Consider the following 21,960-nt stretch of genomic DNA (forward strand, 5'->3'; position numbering starts at 1 on the left):
CATTGCACATACCCTTTCCAACGTCCATCACCAGCCGCGGCTCCCCCCCCTACCCACCAGCAAACCTTAGTTTATTTCCTGAGAATAAGAGTCCCTTATGGTTTGTCTCCCTCTCTGGTTTCCTCCCGTTTAGTTTTTAGAAGTGTGAGAACATATAAATGCTGCAGCTGAAATTCCTTAAAAGTAAAACAAGGGGATACCAAGTAGTTGGAAAACATTTAGCCCATTTTTTTTTAATTTGAGGAAAAAATGATTGTAGCAACCAAACTGAGTACAAACTAAGTTACATCAGAGACATCCTATTTCCAGACTTACTCAATCAGTAGATGCTGGTAAATAATCTCAGTGCTTTCTCTGTACTCAGGAAGGTAAGCAGAAAATCACAGGTGGACACGTCCTCTAGCTATAGGCTAGTCATGAGGCCTTATCAAAGAACAAAGAATGCCTTTGTTAATATAAAAGTAGATGAGCATGAAATATAATCGATAATAGATGGGATGTCTTAGCGGTGACTCGAAAGATATAGGAAAGAATGGTCAAGTAAGTTTGGAAAATGTTGGGTTAAACAGGCTTCTAAAATACAGGAGTGCTCACAATCTTTAACATGTTTTATCTATATTGCTGGGTTTTAAGAGTCTCTGTGGGTCTTCAAGATATAATATATGCAGCATTTCCCAACCTTATTTGACTACAGGAAGCCTGAGTACAGACCGTCTCTTAGGACGAGCACTCTGGGGAGTGTCCTTGGCAAAGAGAAGTTGTGTCCGCGAGGTGTAAAGGTGATGTGCTGCAGCCAGGAGAGGAGGAGGGAAGGGCCACCAGCCAGCTGGGACATGTGGAGTGATGTCAGGAAGCGGGATGCAGTGTGAGGGAGAACCTCCAGGACAGAGAAGTGTCCACAGCCACTAAATAGGTGGGGGTTGACTGCAGAGCAGCGTGAAAGAACAGGTTGTACCAGAACGAGACAGGAGTGGACCCCTGATGGCAGAATGCGCCTGCCTGCATGCAGTATGCAGTATGCGGTAAGCACATGCATCATAAAATAACCTCAGATACAGTCCCGAACGGTCAGTGGCTAGAAACCACGGACTTTGCTTTACCCGTGGCAAAGAACTTAAACATCTCAATCCCAGAATCCAAGGTGTTGATGACGGCTGTTAATGCAGAATAGGAAAAAGAGGGAAAGCTTAGCAGGAACTCTAAGAGCAGGAACTACTATTTTTTTTTTTTTTTTTGAGCACTGACGGTATACTGAGCGTGAGTTTCCGTGCAGTCATCCTATTGCCATTTTATAGATGATGAACGTGGGCTTTAAAGAAACTGGCTTGTGTGAGGTGTCACAGCTACGTAGTGATGGAGTCAGGATTTGAACTCGGGTGCGTTTAACGTTGATGCTTTTCTGTTTTCAAGGGAGGCTTATTAATTTCCCGGTCTTCGCTCTAAAAATAGAAGACTCACCTCCTCTCCTACTTCAGTTCTGTCTTTCATCCAGGACCTGCTCCAGTCTTGCCTGTTCCAGGGGCTGTCATTTTTTTTTCAAGCTCTTTCTCTGAATTCCTAAAGCAGTTACCACAGGGGTCACTATTTTTAGCACAGAATTGCACACACTTTGGGGTACCTGCTGAGAGAGAATTTTTTCCCAGTGGAATCAGATGGCAAGAGGGAGACTTTTTTCCCAGGCTAATCAAGGCCCTCCAAGGCCTTGCCTTTTACTTCTTTAGCACCCGGATCCCTGCTTAGGACGCACAAGTGCTGAACAAATGTAAGATGGATGGGACGGACAGACAGTGTCAGAGCAATCAGGCTGTAATCTCAGAAACCCATTGATCTCCGTGATTAATTTGGCTGACCTTACTAAGTAGGCGCGGCCCCCTTTTTTTTACATCAAAAGTTTGAATAGTTGAATTAAAGTACAAACAAATAATTAAAGGATAAATGAATGAATGTGCAAATAAATGGTTTGGGTAGCAACATAGAAGAGGGGTAAGGCTATTTCCAGAGAGTGCCCCATGTAACACTCTACCCTCACAGTTACTCGCCCAAACGAGTTTTGTTCATTTGAAAGTGATTGCAGAAGGTTCGGAGAAATGAACAGGTTTAAGGAAAGAGCCAAAGTCAGGAACTATGGAAGGGCCAAGGGCTTTAATTCATTCCATAAAAAAGTGTGAAAGCAGTTGTTTAAAACTTGAAGAAAAGGGCTATGTGCTTTATTTCCTAATTGGAGGAATCTATGAATAAATTAGGCAATCACTTGACATAATTGATTTAGATCATGTGAATTCACTTGCACTGCCTGAGAGGGTTAATTAGATCGATTGTTTGCGGCCCTTTTTCGTCTTCTGCCACTTAGTTCTCTTCCCTTTGTATTCCTCTTTATCTTTCTTCTGTTGTTTTTTAAAATTCCATCTCAAGAAGTATATATATTTTATGTATATTTAACTTTAATTTGTAAAAAATTTTTCCTTTTGTTTATAGAATCAGAAAAAGTTGGAGATAAATATTTTTGCAACAAGTCTGTATGCTTATTTATTAATCCCATTTTCATTTTCCATAAATCTTTGTGCAGAGGACTCGTGTAGTTTGAGCATAAACCTAGGGCCATGGGAATTATATTCAAAACATGCTCGAACTGCTTGCTTTTACCTGCAGCAACATGAAATTGAATTACTTTACTACAGAGCTATTGGATTGCATGTGAGTTGTGACAAATATTGTATAAGCTGAATATTCAGAGATTTTGCTCACCTTGGGTCACACAGTCTTAGTTGTCATGGCAAATATCCTGAAGTGATACAAAAAAAACCCTAAATCAAAGAATACGACTCAAAATAAATTGAAGATATTCTACATAGTTTAAATGCTTGGTACAGACTCACCCATTACAGCTTCATAATTTATGTACATTTTTATCTACAAAGCAATTTTTGTATTTAGGTTTAATCAAAGAATGTATTAATACAAGTGCAATCTACTCTAGCTTAGTGTGCTAAGACAAACGAGGGCCTTTAAAAAGCCCTATGTTCATGTAACCTGATTTGTATAATGTCCAACAGTGATAGATGTATAAGTTAACTCCTAAATGGGCTAAATTAGCTAACCCCTTAAATATATAATCTGTATTCCTTTATAAAAAGTACTTTCAGTGCTTATCCATGCCCAGACCATATTTTAGAAATGTTGTTATATAGAAAATGAGGTCACAAGGTCATCAAGGACAAGAATTTCTAAAGACAGCTCAGTCTAATCATCTACCCCACTGGAAGAACTGATGAGATGCTTCCTTATTAATGGATTGGGATTATCTATAAAAGAAGGTGATAATTTTGACCAGGTGTTCAATATATCATTACCATGTACTTTTCTAAGCATGTTTTAGAAGCATATTTTATCTTGAAGATTAAATGCTGGTATGGAAGAGAAGTACTTGAAGATGCCTATTTGAGTGACAAGTGAAAATATTTTTTCTTAGGTCGGAGAAGACATTAGCTATGGATAACATAGGTAACACCGGGAGACGATCCTACAAGTTCACTTTGGATTACACCGTTCCCTTTTAAATTCACATCCTGAAATGTTAATTAATTTAGAACCTCCACGTTCTTAAAATAGGATTAAGAGACACACTTTAATAATCACTCCCTATTATCCACATATTCTTTGTTGTTCACGAGAATAAAGGAATAATTATAAAATACTTGACAAAGAATATCTTTCAAATATGAAGAGTTCTTCTTAGTAGTTATTAGAAAATATTTCAGTACAAAATTGGAAAAATGTATGCTCAGTTCACCAAGAAAGAAATTCAGTTGGCTAGGGTAAAAGCAATATATTCAACCTCCCAAGTCAGTAAAACAATTGAGACAATATATTGGCACACACTGGCAGAGGTTGAAACATACATGTCTCAGAATCACAGTATGTGTTTGTTGGGTTTTTTAATTGATGCTCCTTTACTGAAAGGCAATGTAGTAATTGTATAAGGCACCACCATAAGGAATCTTAGCACTATCTTTATCTTTTATCAATAATTCTATTTTGAAGAATTATCCTACCAAAAAAATCAAAGATTTAATCAAGATTTAAGTTTAAGGATTTTTCACTATGGTCAACTTAATTTCTGAGCAGTTAGAGGGTTTGTGAAATTATAGGCTACTGATCTAATAGACAAGATAGACTATTAGGCAGCCAGTAAAAATCTTGAGACTATTTAATGACATGAAAAATGCTAATGATAAAGCATCAGTTGAGAACAGTATTCAGATATGTTACTGTATAAGTGTGTGTATATATATAAATGATGTAGAGGAAGCATATCCATTTATAAATGGATACCCATTTATAAACATATGCATTTATAAATAATAGAAGGAAATGCAGCAAAATATTAACATTGGTTTTTCTCTTAGTGGTAGTTGCAAGGATAATTTTTATCTTTATACATCTCTGCACTTTTTAAATCCTCTAACACAAATATGTATTACATTTACAATTAGATTAAAATCTATTGGTAGCAATAAGATAATTTTAAAGTAGAATTAAAAATCAGGTAATTCTGTTCATGGTAGAAAGAATTGGGGATATTTAACTCTGAAAGGAAAAGGAGTGTAGAGTGTATTGGCTGATTTCCTAATATTGAGGACTATCACGTGGAAGACCAAATAAGAATATTTACGGGCAGGATGATATTTGTGTTACCAGATTTCAGGTCAATACAGAACTTGACTCTTCACCAGCTGAAATGGTATTAAACAGGAACACGTTCCACTGCACTGCTCAGATAACCATACCAATGGTAGTACAATACACAGGAGTTTGTTGGTCAGATGTAACATGAAATCCAGATAGGGCCAATTCAGTGGCTCAGGGGAGTCATCAAAGACCTACGCTCCTTTCTTTTTCCCATCTGCCATTCTCGATTTTTCTGGCTCTTGTCTTCATGTTTGTTATGTCAGTGTCCAGTGCCATGTCTTCAACGATCGTGTCCATGTTCCAGGCCGAGGGTAATAGTGCAATGCCAACATTCCTCCCTTTGTATCAGGAAATCTAACATTGTGCAAGGAGCGCTGCCCAGCAAGCTTCCATTTTGATCTCATGGACCAGGAAAATGAGTTTGTTGGTGGTTGCTGGTGGCACTGGGTCACCCAGCCGGTAGTGCCATAGCTCCCCTGTGAGGAGATGAGCTTCTGGTCACTGCTAGCATTTCCGAAGTGCAGAGAGAGCCTTGTATGCGTTGGGCAGAATTTCTGAGTTCTTTTATATCCTCATCTTCAGAGACCATTATTCCAATCCCATTTTGATTGAAATGTATAATCCGTAGAAAAGCAGGAAGAAAGAAAGACCCAATTCGCCATCCATGGTCAAAGTCAAGCTTGAGTAATTATATTTAGGTTGGAGCAGGGCAAAGAGTCAGAGTTGTTAAGGGCAGTGATGATACCATTTCAAACCAGAGAATTTGCGAAGGCACAACATTTAGGAAGGAGATAACCCAGATGGAACAACAATAAAATATTATTTTTCTCTTCTTAACAACCTAAAGCAGTAGTTTTAAATTTATATTTTCATATCCTGAGTTACTGAGACAATTTCTCTGACTGAAGCAGAGCCTGTTAGTTGCTAAAGGCACAGGGTCTAGAGCCTATGAGTTTTACCAGAACCTACCGAAGTATCCAAGACACGAAAAAACTATTGGCTCTGAGGTATGAAAATAAAGCCAGAAATTTGAAATTAATAAGGGTTTGAATATCCCTAAAGTATAACCCCATGCTGATTTTACTAATTGTTACATTTATAATTCATAAAAAACATTATTACATTTGAAAGCAGTTATTAGGGGATTTTTATTCCAAGTCATAAGAATTTCTAGGTATTCACAAAGATTCCTAAAAAAAAATAAATAAATAAAAATAAAAATATCAGTAAATATCTATTAAATGAGTAATTCATACCCAAATAATTTAATTTTTCCAAATCTCTTTTGGAGTTTTACAGCAAAAAATATATTTATTGTAAGAATCAGGGAGCAAGGGGAGAAGGGAAAGGAAGTAGGGTGGGATGATGGACTTTCCCTTCCTTCATCCACAGTCTCTGAGGCCTCCAACGAAACCCCTGGTCTAAGGAAAAGAGATTAAAAATTTGCTGCCTTTGAAGTCGCTTTGGACTCTGGGTCTATCAGCTTTCCATTTTTCCTATTAGTGTTTTCTATTATCTCAACCTTGTTCAAGATTCTTAATATACCTCAACACCTTCCCAAAAGATAGTGGATATTTAGTATGTATGTGTAATCATCTGTTCTGCAAAAGGAGCCTGATTAAAATGAGCTTATCTAATAGATCAGTATAAAACACCATCAGTTCACTAGAGTGTGAGAGTGTGTGCAGACCTTTGTGCAGCCCATTGAAGGGAAAGGTGGTGTTCTCTGGGTTGGAGAGACAGCCCATAAACCTCCAAAGCTAATATCCTCTAATAAACAATGAATCTGGATGACAACTTTTCAAAATCTATTACATACTAGTAGCCCTGGTTTTGCACAGTTTGCATATTAAACAGATGATAGTCAATTCTGGGCAGAAATATAGACAGTATTATATATTTCAATTCATGCCAGAAGAGAAATCTTTTGATAGCACTTATTAGAGCCAAGAACAGAAGCAGCTCAGCAATCCCCAGCCAGAAATCAGGTGCCAAAATTAATACATGCAAGAATAAAATGGGCTGCTGTCTTAGTGTAAAGTCCATAAGCTCTAGGAGAAACACGCATATAAATCCTGAGTAGCTCGGGTTATGAGAGCTGGAGGGTTACAGTTCAGTTCCCGGCTGGCCAGTTAACTTTACACGAAGAAACAATGTTGAGTGATGGGAGAGTATTTTCTGCCCAGCTGGCTCTCTCTCAAGCATGTGCAGAAGTGCCAGGAAGAGAGCAGGGATGGTGGTGTTCAGTAACGTAAGCCCTGCACATGACTTGGATATAGCAGGCTTACTTGTCAAACGTGTGGGTGACACACAGCTCCGCAGTCTGCTAATGCATTGGATGACAGAATAGGGATTCAGGAAGATCTCAACAGGGAGAACTGATGAGCAGCAATTCAGAAGATTAAAATTAATAGGGATAAATGTAAATTCCTGTACTTGGGTTTAAAAAAAAAAAATCACATCTGCCTCCTGCCTTACTCCCATCCAGCTCATTTTCCACACTGCAGTCTGGGTGATCTCTTTAAAACACAAATCCGATCATGTCACTTCCTTGCTAAAAAGCCCTTAACAGCATCCCATTGCCTTGAGGTTAAAGATAAAAGTCATTAATGTGGTTTTGGGTTCCTCCATGACTGACCCCATTCTTTCCACTTCACCTGGTCTCTCACGCCCCTCCCTCTCACACGGAATGCTCTAGCTCTATGGAAGACCTTTGGGGTCCATGTATGGGATCTGCTTGGGAGTTTCCGTGTTTCCTCTGTCCAAACATCATCTTCACACTTCCCCATACATCTTCAGGTCTCTACTTAAAGTCCTCAGAAAGACCCAATCCGTAAACTAGGGTTAGTCTCTTCATTACCTATTTTTGAGGCCCCCTAATCATGCTTCTTTAATTCAACAAATATGTAGTGAGTGCCCACAATGTCCTAGGCACTGTCCTAGACCCTGGGGACAAAATGGTGAACCAAACAAGCCCATGTCTGCATAGATCTTATGTTCTAGTGGAGAAGATATCAGGCAGGAGCAGCAGAATGAGGACATAGCAATGGAGAGCTAGAGCTGGAAGCCCTACGGTAGGTTAAGGTGTCCGAGAGGCCCCCTCTTTGAGGATGTGATGAATATGGAGATGTGAATGAAGGAGGCCGTGAGCTCTATGGCTATCTGGGAGAATGGCACTGCAGTCACGGGGAAGACCATGTCCTGGAGCTCTGAAGAGGGACGTGCGCAGCATGTTTGGGAAACTGCAGAGAGGCCAGAATGAGCAGAGTAGGGTGATCAAGGAGAGAGCAATGAGGTTGGAAAGTCCCCAGGGATCAGCTGAGGCAGTGAGTAAAGGCGATCATGAGTTTTCAGATTTCCTTCTAAATGGGATCACAAGCTCCTGGGAGGCTCTGGGCCTGGGACAGTTGTAATAAGATTTTTGTTGTGTTTATTATTTTAAAAGGATCCCAGTAGCTTCTGTGTGGAAAATAGATTATAGGGAGTAATTGCAGAATCTCAAAGATCAGCCAGTGGTTATTAGATCTGTCAAGGTGAAAGCTGAAGGTAGCTTTGAGGGAGAAGATTTGTTAATACCTCTCACTGTATTTGTGATAAGTTGTGTGATAGAAACGTGGCCGGTTCAAGGCTCAGACTGTCTTGTTCACTTCCGCGTCCCCGTGCCTAGCATGATGCTTGGCACAGAGTTCTTGTCTCTCCATAGATCATTGTGGGACAAAGACCTGGCTTAACAGCAGTTAATACAAAAAACACTTCAGGGTGTAAGTTGATAGTAGCCCACTTTGCCTGTCAAAAAGTTACTCCGGTCTTAGGTTGCATTAAAAAGCCAGGGGTTGGTGGGGGAGTGAGGTGAAAAGGGGAGATACGAGTCCCAGGGCACTCCATGCTGCTTCTACTATTTCAAGACTATTGACTTGATCCAACACCATTTCCTCCCCTATCTTTTTAGTTACGAATCCCTCAGTCAAAGACCACACACTGGATCCTGATTCTGTGGTTCTCTCTGCTAACTTCATTCCTGTGTTCAAGCAGTAAATTCTCTATGATGTCACTTGGATTTATCTCTTTTTTTTCCCCTTCCCACTGCTCTGACATCATCTGAACAAGAGTCCACACTTCTCCTTGGTAACAATTTCCAGGTGTATGAGCCTCAAAACAACTTAGAACAACTCTATGTCTTCTGAGAGCATCTACAACCATTTTAAAGAGACATCATGTGCTCTCTCGTGTAGTTTGTTATGAAATTCTACTTCAGCAGGTAGTGGTGACTAGTGAAATATATTCTACTTGATGGTATAACCATTAGCAAAATCTTACCTCTTTGACTCCCATCCTAGAAGGAATTTGTGCTTTGAAATCAGGAAATCTTTAGACTCCCACTGCCCCGCTTGCTAACTTTATGACAAAACCCTACTGAGCCACAGTTCCCTCCTCTGTAAAGTGAAGATAATAATGCCCAACTCACAGAGCATTTGTAAGCCTTAATAGATAACATGTGTTAAAATGCCTAGCATGATTTTTGACTCATGTAATACGTTTGGTTCCTTCCACCTTATCCCCATTAAGGATAGAATCACTTTGTGGGAATAGTGAATATTATAGGTGAAATTATAGGTGTGTTGTTTGGCTGGTTAATAGTGAAAATAATTGTTTATTATGTGATTCACAGAATAGCCTCTGCCCCCTTTTTCTTGGTGATAATAGAAATATTTACCAAGGGCCTAAGAAACATGAGCATTTTTATGGTGTGAGTAGTAGAAATAATCCATCCCTGATAGGCCCCAAGAATTCACAGATAGGTTTCCTAAAAACGAACTCACACAGGTCGTTTTTTCCCTGTCACAGATTTTAAAAAAGAGAGACTCCATACAGCTAATCTCTGAGGACCCTGGGAATCTGTAATGGTTTATCATGTGAAGATGAACAAAATCTTATCTTTCCCTTTTTTGAAGTTGCCCACAAATCAACCTGAAACAGAGTAGAAAATGGTACATTTGTTTGGAGGAAAAGCTGAAGTATCTCATGGGGGAGAAAGAAATGGAGAGAATAGTCTACAAAGAAGAGGTTATGGGGGGAGCTGGGCCCACGAGAAGTAAGTGTATTTATACACATGAAGTAACTCCAACTGAGGTAAAGGCAGATGGGAATCACTCTATGTGACCCTGATAAAAGGTAAATAGAGGAAAGTAGAGTTCAAATGTTGAAGAAAGGGCTGAGAAGATTAAATTACTTGCTCTGCAGTTTGAATTTAGTGAAGGTTTTGGGATAGGTTAGAAAAATAATGAAAATGATACTTAGCACAGGTCAATCTGGGTATGGTAAATAAATAGTGTAGACTTGCGGAGATGGCGGTAGGTCAAGAACAAATTGGAGGCAGTTGCCAAAGTTCAGCCATGGAACGGTTAAAGCCTGGGGTCCAGCAGCAAGGACTCTTGGAAGGAAGACTCCTGACAGTTGCTCATAAGGATAGCATGTGTACTGGACAGGGAGTAGTCCTGAGTTTAGACATGGTTTTCTTTCAGTCTACAGCTGCATTTTCCTTATGGTTATAATGCCAAAAAATATTTTTTTAATCCTATTTTCAGCATTGATTATATGGTATCCCTTTCTGGGAGAAAAGTGGGTAATGAGACGTCCAAAGAATATTGCTCTCGGTCACTGACCACATTCTTAGCTCCGTTGCGTTCTAGATGATAGTTAACCAAGTTCTCCGTGATTGAGGAAACTAGTTTCAAAAAAGGGCAAAGATGTTTCAATTAAAAAAATAATTGGAACTATTTTTGTACAAATCCCAGAGAAATTAAGCAATGCTATACCATGGAGCAAAGCTAGATAGTTAGAGTGTGTAGAGTACCAGAGAAGAGAGATTTGCACAGAGAGTGAACTCCAGGTATATTTAAAGCTTCTGTCTTAAGTATTACACAGAGTACTGATCAGAGTACTTATGTGAGAAAACTACCAAAACTGGGAAAGTAACTCCCCAAAATATCCAGGAAATAGTACCCAGTTTTTGTGCATGACCAAAAATTGTATCTGTTCCCTCCAACAAGATTGGAAAAATCTTAAAATCCATAGGACATTGGATAGGGTGTGTATAAGGGCAATGCCTCTGCAGTAGGGTATTCTCAGCCTAGAGTAAAGGCTATTCTGGTCCTGCCTAGACAATCTTAAAAGCAAACTCCAAAAGGATAAACTCTTTCCAAGTGATTCAACTATATCCCAAAGATATAAAAAATATTTAAAGGAATATAAAAATGCCAAGAATCCAACAAGGTAAAATTTGTGGATCTGGTATCCAATAAAAGATTATCATGCATACAAAGAACTATAGAAATATGACACATAATGAGAAAAATCAATCATTAAAACCAGAACTGATGCAGATATTAGAAGTTGAAGACAAGCACATTAAGAAATTATTGTGATTGTATTCCATGCATTCAAAAACCTGGAGGAAAATTGAATATGTTAGTCAGAGGTATGGAAGATATTAAAAAATCATCTGGAAACAAAATGTTTAACATCCAAGATAAAAAATACAGTGGACAGAATTAACAGCAGATTAGGCATTGCAGAAAACAAAGGCACAGCAATAGTAAAACAGAAAAGACACACAGAAATGAACAGTGAACTGAGGGACAACTTCAAGGTGGCCTGAGGTACATGTAATTGGAGCCCCAGATGAGAAAAAAGGGAGACCAGAGAAAAATATATGAAGAAATAATTGCCAAAATTTTTCTAAGTTTAATGAAAGCTAAGAACCCAAATCCAAGAATAAGTCTCAAAAATGCTGAAAGGATTCAGATCATACAACATATATTCTCACTATGGTGGAATTAAAATTTCAAAAATAGAACTCTGGGAAATCTATAAATATTTGAATCAAGAAAAAAACCAAGAGAAAACATAGAAAGTATATGAATTGAATGAAAGTGAAAACACTGTGTATCAGTTTGTGCAACAATAAAAATAGTTGTGGGAGGCCACTGAAAGGACAATTTACAGAACTGAATTATTAGAAAACGGAGAAAAAAAATCTCAAATCAATGACCTCAGTTTTCACTTTAAGAAAATAGAAAGAATAGAGTGAATTCAACGCAAATTAAGCTTAAGAAAGGATATCATAAAAGAGTAAAAATCAATGAGCTGGAAAAAATTTTTGAGAAAATCAGTGAAATCCAGGTCTAGTTTTTGAAGAAGGTCAAGAAAAAGGGTGCCTTATTACCAAGACTAATCAGGATAAAATAAGACACATGAACATTATCAGGCTTGAGAGAAGGGACATCATTATGGATTCTACAGATAATAAAAGAATATTAAAGTACTTTTTGAACAATATACTTGACAACTAAGATGAAATGAAATTTCAAATTACTTGAGGGAGACGAACTGTCAAATTCATGCAAGAAGAAATAGTCTGAATAGCCCTATAGCTATTTAAAAAATTGAATTATATTTAAATACTTTCCTACAAAGAAATCTTTAGGTCTAGATGGTTTTCCTGGTGCATTCTACTAAGGAGGAGATAATATGAATTCTACAGAAACACTTCCAGATAAATAAAGAGGAGGGAATATTTCCCCAATTCATTCTATGAAACTGGTGTTACTATAATATACCAGACAAGGACATTAGAAACCAACAAAAACAAAAAAAATGAAAACAAAACAAAACAAAAAAACCCTTTAACTTGATATCCTTCGTGAATTGATACAAAATTATGTTATAAAATTGAGCAAATTGAATCCAACCATGTATAAAAAAGATCATGTTCAAGTGGGGTTTATTTCAGGAATGCAAGTTTGGCCTACCATTTGAAATCCGTGTGAGTCACATATTAAGAAACAAACACAAATGTATGATTACATCAGTAGGTACAAAAAAGGTATTTGAAAGAATCCAATATTTAATGAAAGAAAAAAAATTAAAGAATATTGTTTGGGAACGAACTTGCAGTAGAATTATGAAGGAAAAGAAAATGATAAAATGCAAATTCAGGATTGTTACTTTTGAATAAGGAGGAAAGGGAATAAGATTGGAATGAAGCACCCATGTGTTTCAAAGGTAAAATAATATTCATAAATCCAGTAGCTGAAACACAGTATCTGTTTTAATGTCTTTTATATCTCCCACATAAGTTATGGATAGTTTAATGCAATATTTAATAAAAGCAATTTTTAATGCTAGTGGGGGTTTTTGTTTCTGAAATCCTCATGTAATAGAAAGATGTCCGTTTGCTCTGTTTGCTGCTTTGGAAACTCATCACATTTGTGTATTGAAAAGAGTATCCTCTGTACCAAGCATTTTGGAGTTTTTGGAAGTGTAACGTGGTATTTTCCATAAACAGAATGAACTGCATGTTTAAATGTCACCACCATGTGAGGAACAGCAGTGAGATCGTGCCAGCAAACCAAAAACTACAGAAGCACTAAACCCCAGTGGTCAGTTCCATAGAACTCAGTGATTAGAGAAGGACACTAGGATAGGACTCTTCTACCAATTCTATTTTTTTCTGCAGTTCACCACTTTAAATATATGTGAGTTGATATTTACACCAAACAGTTCTACTGTGTTCTGTTTTTTATCTAGACCTATGCTAGAATTGGATTCAGTAACCTTTTCCTACCCCTTCCTTGCCAGGATTGAGTCTGCAAATTACACCACAAGAATTTTACTAGGTTTGTAGACACGTGTGTTTCAACATTCATATAACCATATACAGAACTCACTAAACATATGCCCCATTCATTAGCCTAGAGCCTGATGGTAAAGGGACATATTCAAATTGCTGCTTTCTTTACTCTTCCGTATTCTGCATCCATTCACTCAACAAACATGAATAAGAAGTGCTAAGCATGATTCTAAGGTAACAAGGAAAAACAAGACATAAACTTTCCTTAAGGTTTTTATATTTTAATGTACAACAGATCCATACACAAATAATTGAAAAATTTACAAATGATGTTCCCTAAGCTCAGCCTAGGAAGATGACTTGGAGAAGATGACATTTAAATGGAATCTAAAAGCATACGTGCAGAGCGGGAGAATGAATGAATTTTCATGATGATTCAGAAGGAATTTGATGTGCTATTTGTATATTGTGCAGATGCATGAAGCTGCGTAGCCTGTTCAGAAATATACTTCTTCTGTGCAGAGAAGTGCAAAGAATCTAGCAAAGGTGGCGCTATTTAAAAGATGATCAGAATCCGTTTGTGAGCCCTGCTCCTGCTCGATTTCATGATGAGTTTTTGCCATGCTCTGAGTTGCCCCATGCTGGAAGTAAGGGGCAGTGTCCACATTTTACAGATGAGTTCAGTAAGCTTGAAAAAGACTAAGTAATTAATCCATAGCCACATATGTAATTAGTGTCACAGTCCAGGTCCCTTTGACATCAAAGCTTGATCTCTTCAACTCTTTTCATGCTACTTGCTATCCATGACCAAAAAAGTTACCCCAGGTGCTAAAAGTTGTCAAAGACACTAATTGGTTTCAACATTCAGCCCCCTAAAACCTTTATTTACTTTTATGGATCATCATGTCTATCTGTCTAACCTACTGTATTCCTAAAGCTTATCCCTCTTCCTATATTATACTATTATTTCTTTATTATACTAGTTGTTGCATTGTATTGATGTGTTATTTCTCTCTCCTTATTAATCCCCAGTATCAAGTATTTGATTTTCTTTAGAAAGACAGTATTTATTGCATAGATTCAAAACAAATGACTTCATCAATTTATGAAGGAATGATTTTGTTTTTCCAATGTTCTTTAATGAGTCCAAGACAATAGTATAAAGAACATAGAGAGGGTATTAGATTTTCCTAACTTGAGATTTAAGATCTCCTAAGATTCATGGAGAAAGGGAGTTCAGAAGGGATCCCTGAAAAGTTGTGAACCTGTGAAGAGATGGGTAACTATGAGGGAGTGGGTCCCTCATTTTTATCTCATGATACTGTGACTGAGGGATGCCCTATAATATCAGAAGAAAACTTCCACTCTTGAGTTCCAGTTAGCTTATCATCAAAGCTGTGCTTTAGGGGAAGTTTGCTCAGAGAAATGGTGAGATAAAAATTTATATCATCATCTTACATTAATTCCCTAACTCTCTTTTCAGCAAAAGCCCTGATTTGTTTCTTTAGTTTTGCTGGGTTTGTTTGTTTGTTTGTTTGTTTCAAGAGACGGAAGAATTTTTCCACACTTAAGAATTAATAGTGCTGAAAACTCAAAAAGTCTCCCTGAGGAGAAACAGGATCCCAAATGCTCATTGACATAAGAAAACACTATAAATTAATGCCATAAGAGCTCATGGTTACTAAGAGAACTTAATTTACAACTTGAAACAGGTTCGTATTCCTTAGAAATTCTGGAAATCAATCAGTGGTACAGAAATTGATTTACTAAAAGAGAAGAAAATTGATTCTTAATATTGGCAACTACACCAAATTTTTTTTTAAGTTCTGAAGGGACATCTCTTGAAAACAAGTTTATCAACCATCGAGGAATTACTTGGTATTTAGTTTCCTAGCAAAATATCCAAAGAGAAGTATTTATGGCCTCATTAGAAGATAGATTTTTATTGTACCAAATATCACCTTCAAAACTGCAATCTCTATTATGTCAAAGACATGGAAGTAGAAATTAGATGAAACAGAACTCTGTATGTAAAAGGCAAGCATTGCATCATATTTAAGAGTGCTGCTTTGCACCACAGTATCTCAGTAGGAAATCATGGGAATCTGAACACATTTGCATATTCCCATTCATGACATAGTGTTGGCATTCTCAAAAAGAGTAACTGTAGCTGATGGCAGTTTTTATCTGAAGAGATTTGTACATGTTAGCAGTATACTGTCTTCTGTCAGCTTAAGTAGAGCATATGGGGCCCATTAACTCACCAAATCTGCCACTGTTCTGCAAATTTTTATTAAGCAAGTGCAGCCCCTAATAGTCACTTATGTTATAGAATGTGTATCAAATGCTATCAATAAGCAAGAGAATTGTTTTCCCCCAGTGAGATTGCATTTGAAGTGTATGAGAAAGCTTGACAAAAGAATAAAATATTCTAAGTGATCACTGTACTAGTATAAATGTATCCTACTGGGAATCCAATGTTTGTATTATAAGCACTTTAATGTTTGCTGCTAATAAGCTCTCAGAGTGCCATCTTTTTCACAGATTTTTCTCCCCATATTTTCTGAGTTTATGGTTTCTCTCAATTCTAACAATGATCCTGGTTGAGATTAAATCAAAAGACACTGCATGTTTATCCACAGTTTTAAAAAAGTTGGTATAAGTTCTGAGCAATTCTAATTAGCTTTAAAAGACTACAGCAAAGACAGCTAGAAACAGAGGCCATGAGGCTGCTCTGTTTTCCCAAGGAAGTCTTCCTGAACGAGAGGATGCACCAGGGAATTAACAAACATCCAAACCCAAGAGTGTCCTCCTTATAAAGCACTTTACAAGAATTAAATCAGTGTCCATCCATCTTGAGTTGAAGGCCAAGAAGCATGAGCTTAGTACAGAAATCCCATTATCCAAATAAATTCAGAGATAAGAAGAGCAAGCCCCAGTGCTCTCTAAGTATTTAATAACAGTTACACTAAAAATGTCCATGAATTTCATCTTCAGAAGGTTTCCACATTTCACTGATAATGCTTTGATTCCTGTAATATCCCTTTAAGTAATCAAGAGCAAGTAGTACCCGTCCTTGGATAAAACTGAAGGATAAGAAAAGGAATATAATAGGCTCTGGAAACTTGAAAAAGAAAAAAGAAAAGAAATACAAAAGAAAAGGAAAAAATGAACAAACAGAAAAAAGAATCCGTCATCAGAACCAGAAGAAGAAACTTGGAGTCTTGATCCATCAGCACTCTCTAACTAGATGCATTTGGTGCCTCGCCATTTTAGAACGGAAGACCTTTACAACACCCATTCCACTCATTTTTCAATCTCTTATAAATAAGGTTTTAGTCTGAAATGACACACCTGTCATATTCCTACTGCTACTATTCCAATCGCTGTGCTATCCAAATATTATGCAGTGAAATGAGTAGACTTGAGTGCCAGTCCCAAGAGATAACCTTAGAGTAGCTCAAAGGTAATCTGAGTTATAAAGGAAGTTGAGTATTAATTATAACACTTGTCATTTTTTTAAAAACTGGTGGTAGTGTGTATAATTTTACCTCATTTTCTCATTTGCTACTCTTATTGAAATCACTTCCCAGCACTAAGCATGTGCATAAAGGATGATTGTTCCCAATTTAACCTTTTAAATAAAGTGTATTCTATTAAATAAGTCATTACAGTCCCTTCTCTTTTCCATTATGTTTATTCATTTATCTTCTGTCCTAAAGATAGACATCTGTGTCACTGAATATTTTGGAGAAAGACCCCTAATTTTTATGCCTATCAGCCATTTGGATTTTCTATACTGTTTTTCGAAATAGTGCTCTAAAGAATTTCAAATTGTCAATTAAAATAATGATAAGTATTCCCACTTAGAATAATAGAGAGTGTGCAGTCAAAAAGTTAAGGAAGTACCATGTTTAACCTAATATGGTTGAGGAATTTGCAATACTTAAATTGGCTTAGATTTAATGGGATAACTTACGTCTGTCAAAGAAAAAAGACAAATGCAAAATAACAAAATCTTTGTATGAATCCCTTTTCCAGAATAACTGCACATAATAAGAACATATAGTCTGAAAACCGTATTTCCGTTGCCTTTCTTCCACTACAAGATGAACTAGGAGACAGGTAAACTGAGAGGTTAACCCTGCTGTGGGTGTTGGGTTATCCGTGAGAGAACAATTCCAAAATACCTGCCCGAAGGCATTGTATTCTCTCAAGTGTTTCCCCCTCTGTTCCTCTATAATCCCAGGAAGTGAAATCATAAACACCACCACCATCATCAGAGGCACAACCTTTACCACTCTCACAGTTTTTATTTGTCAAAAGTTTTCATTCATTGAGAAATATGTACCTGGCCCACAGTGCTCGATGCTTTCGTACATTTTTGTCATTTACTCCCACATCTCTTCATGGGGTTCTTTTTATCTAAATCTTTTACACAGGGAAACTAAGGTCGAAAACAACTTAGTAACTTGCCTGGTAACGCTGACATTCAACTCATATCTACCTCATTATTAGCTGGCATGTTATTCTTCCTTTCTATATAGGTCCCGCTTAATAATGATGATAGTAGTCTGTATTTATTAAGCACTTACTAAATGATCTTCTAAGTACTTTGCATAAACTAACACATGTAATCTTCACTACAGGCTTATGGAAGAAGCAATATTATCCTCATTTTATATATGATGGTATTGGGGCTCAGGGAGTTCAAATAAATTGCATATGACTAGTAAGTTTCCAAGTCGGAATTTTAACTCAGATGATTTCTCACTTGTGAAGTGGGGGAGAATATTTTAGCTAAAACCCATTAGAATGCTAAATTTCCAAACATATTAAACAAAATTATAGCTAACACTTGATTTTTATCACCACAGAAAGATTTCTATTAATAACATATATTCAAATAAAAGGGATAATAGTTTTCTAACATGTAAGTTTTTGTCAAGTGTTTTCTTCTTTTCATGCAACTGATTGATTCAAAGAATATATAACTGATTCTTCTATGACTTACCACCAGTATAATGGAGTGGTTAAGGGTGCAACATTTAAGTTCTCGATCCTCCACATTGGAGGCATGCTTCCGTTTCCTTATCTGTGAAGTAAAGATAATAATGGTATCCATCTTTATAGTCATCGTGAAGATTAAGTGAATTATTAGCCCTAAAGTACATAGGACAGAACCTACACATTACAAGTGCTGTATAAGTATTAGCAGCTAGTGTTACTATTTTTAAATCATCATCGTTTTCTAGTACTTTTCTATTTGGACTGTAGATTCTACTGTACATTTTTTTTAGACCTGAAAAAGCCAGGATTTGGCCCACAATTGGAGAATTGATGAGTATGGACTGACATATCCAACTGGAAATATGAAGGAAAGTCTGATAATATTTTTAAGAAGTTAATAAAATACTAGGAGAATCACAGACAAGTAGTGTTGTTGTCTAGAAAATAAATAGTGGAAAGATCAGTGTATAATCACCGGGTTGGTGAAATACGACCCAATGGTGCAGGCAAAGGAAGGAGGGACATACTCCTCTGAGGCCTCTAGTGGTAGGGAAAATGGAGGGGGTCTTCTTTGTCAGCAGAGTTCACTTCTCATTGCTCAATCCTTGAGCACCAGGTTTTTATAGACCAACATAGCCAGTGACACATAGCAAATAACGGACAACTATTGTTGTATATTGAAGTGATAACCCATGCAGAGAGCTTAAGGATTAAGAACCCCACATCTCTATTTTTGAGAGATGTTGGATAATAGCTTTCATATAGTGTCATTGTGGAATATTGGTATCAGCACCATTCCAGCCTCCTAAAATGAGCTAAGAAGTATTCCCTCCTCTGAATTTACTGAAAGAATTTCTGAGGATTGGTGTGATTTCTTCCTTAAATGTGTGGTAGAACCAGTGAAGCCTTCTGGGCCTAGAGTTTGGTGTGGGGGGGGTGGTGGTGGTTAACTACAAATTCATTAAAAACAACAACAAGAAAAACTATAGGGCCATTCAGATGTTCTATTTCTTCCTACGTAACCTTTGGTGACTTGTGACTTTCAAAAATTTGCATATTTCATCAGAGCCATGTTAATCTAGGGTTGATTTTTTTTTTTTTTCCCCACTACCAAAGCAGGGTTCTTTGTCTTCTTGCCATGGCCCTGAATTATGAATCTTTACTCTGGCTATTAGGACTAGGCATTATTCCCAGCCCTGTGTGAACTTCATTCACTCTTCCCATTATACTTTTGGGTAGTTCTTCCCCAGGTCTTAGGCAGTTTCTTCACATGTGTGTGATAATCAGTATATTCAGCTAAATACGGAGATCTTCAGCAGATCTCAGCAAGAGTTCTGGGTAAGTCTTTCCTCTCTGGTTCTCCGCCTACAACTGGCATCTGCCTTATCTTCCCTGGACATCCAGGTCCATGTGCTCAAGCTGGGGTGTTACAAGGTTCTGCTCTGTTTCCCTCCGTATACCACAATCTGGAAACTTTCTCCAGGCAATGAACTGGAGCATTTACAGGATTTACCTCACTTGCTTCATCTCTGCTGCCTAATGTCTAATCCCTGGATTGCCACTGCTTCCTGTTTTATGTATTTAATTTTTTTTCAAGAGAGATTGTAAATATGTTCCCTTTTACTCCAGATATAGAAGTCTAGTTCTTGAGTATTGAATATACACACACACACATATATATATATATGCATATATATGGCACTCAAAAAATTTTATTACATATTACACATCTCCAGGCCCATGAGTTTACTTTCTCCTTTCGCACTCATGAAAACAATAACCTAATTAACAGAGCTGAAAGTACTGAAAATTAAAAGAAAATAAAATTATATTTAGAGACAATCTAAGGTGTGTGTATAATAAATATATAATATATAAATATTATATATATATATATATATAGAGAGAGAGAGAGAGAGAGCTGTATCTTCATAGTTGCCTTTTAAATATCTACCAAAAGATATGAGGTGCCCCAGGTAGGCCAGGGAACAGATTTTTTCTCAAATTTTTTCCAGTAAAAGATTTAACTTCTTATGAATTTATTTCAATTTATTGTTCAAAAAATGGCTGATTTACAAGCAGGCCTGATCCTTGTCTCTTTTATTTCTTCTCAGTGTCAGATGAAAGCAAAGTCCACTCATTGGCTGCTCACAAATCGGGTAAGAAACTCCTTGTAACTGACTTTATATTCTCCTTCCTGGAAATTGCTGGCTGTGTTCGAGTAGCAGTTGGAACCTATTTCCATCCACTAGTCACTGAAAGGCTTGCTAATTAATACATGAGATGTCTCTGACTTCCACAAAGATGAATTATTGCTTGGCTCGGTGTGTAGTGGCATAATGTATGCTGACTCAAAATCTTTGAGAGGAAAGGATAAAGGTTTCCAAAAACTAATAATTATAAAACCAAAAATCTTAAACCTGCTTGCCAGCTGAACACTTAAAACAACAACAAGGAAGAATTATAAGGAAAATCCAAGAAAGTTTGAAACTCTTTCCCATGATGACTTTCACATTACAGTGGCAGAAAAAAGAGCTCCAGAACAAATATGGTCATTTCTCCTCAAAAAAGGAATAGTTTTTTTGCTTGTCATCAAAGAAGATCACACCCAAGGTGGCCATTTTATCTTTCTTTAGACTGAGGAATGAGCTCCCTCACTCCTAGAGGTTCTCTGGAGAGTCCACAAGGATTTCTGTGAGTTTCCTGGGTCTTTCTCTGTTATGTGGGAGATTCCTTCCAGTCGAAAATCCAAGCTTTTTCTTCACTGCCAAGTGGTTTTTCTTCTCCCCCCTTGTCCTTCATTGTTGTTTGTTTTTGTTTGTTTGTTTGTTTGTTTTCCGCATTCATTGAAAACACTTAGAGCTACCAAGCTTGCAAATACTACAGTGATCCCTTTCCTCTAAGGGTGTATTATTTGGGGAAGAGTATCCATATTACTCTCAGGTTTGCCACTCCAAATAACAGAAGAGTTATAATTTGACATCCCCCTGTTTCTGAAACAAAGAAAGTCTTTCCAGTCACCAAGTGTCTCCTGTGTTTATGTGCTAATTATGTTTCCAGCAGTAAGTGGCCTTGATGCCTCATTACTTCCATCATGTTCCAAGGCAAGATTATGATTTTTTTTTTCTTTGCCTCTTTCTCCAGATTCTCTTGTGAGAACAGCAGGGAAGGGCTGGTTCACAACTCTTAGATTTTTTTTTTCTTTTCTGCTTCTCCTAATAAAGAGCCTAAGAGGTTAGATCACCGTGAAGGAAAAGATTTCTCTGAGAGCGCTAAACTGCAGTGTTGCTTTCCCCCATCATCCTTGTCCATTAAATTCTCCACTACCGGAAATATTTTGGGGAGCCTGAAAAGGAAGTTCTCATGACCAAGAAACCTTAAGGATAGCCTATATTATTTTCATCTTCAGTGTACCCTAAATGGTACTGCTTATCATTAGTTCTGTTACACAGATTAAGATTTGAAGATTAAAGCCTTTCTATGTACTGGGATGGGCTTCAAGGTTAAAAAAAAAAAAAAACCCACACGCACACACAAAAACCAGTTTTTCAGACTGTTTATCAATCTGTTTTTTTTTAAATGAGCAAATAAACTTTCTGACTTTTTTCCAGAAAATCTAATCTTATTCT

General features: G+C 37.2%; 1 protein-coding gene across 4 annotated transcripts in view; it reads left to right on the plus strand.

Moving 5' to 3' along the window:
• The window catches only part of PARD3B (par-3 family cell polarity regulator beta), a 1,037,391-nt gene that overhangs the window by 652,151 nt on the left and 363,280 nt on the right, over window positions 1-21,960 (plus strand). For 3 of the 4 annotated variants that reach the window (XM_044241394.1, XM_044241397.1, XM_044241396.1), the window contains exon 16: window positions 20,446-20,490. The exons of the other annotated variant lie outside the window; for it this stretch is intronic. In XM_044241394.1, the coding sequence (XP_044097329.1) occupies window positions 20,446-20,490 (45 nt within the window). The remainder of the gene's footprint in view (window positions 1-20,445; window positions 20,491-21,960) is intronic. 4 annotated transcript variants of the gene reach the window in all.

The sequence above is a fragment of the Neovison vison genome, chromosome 3, assembly GCF_020171115.1.
Source record: "Neovison vison isolate M4711 chromosome 3, ASM_NN_V1, whole genome shotgun sequence".
In the NCBI taxonomy this organism is placed as follows: domain Eukaryota; kingdom Metazoa; phylum Chordata; class Mammalia; order Carnivora; family Mustelidae; genus Neogale; species Neogale vison.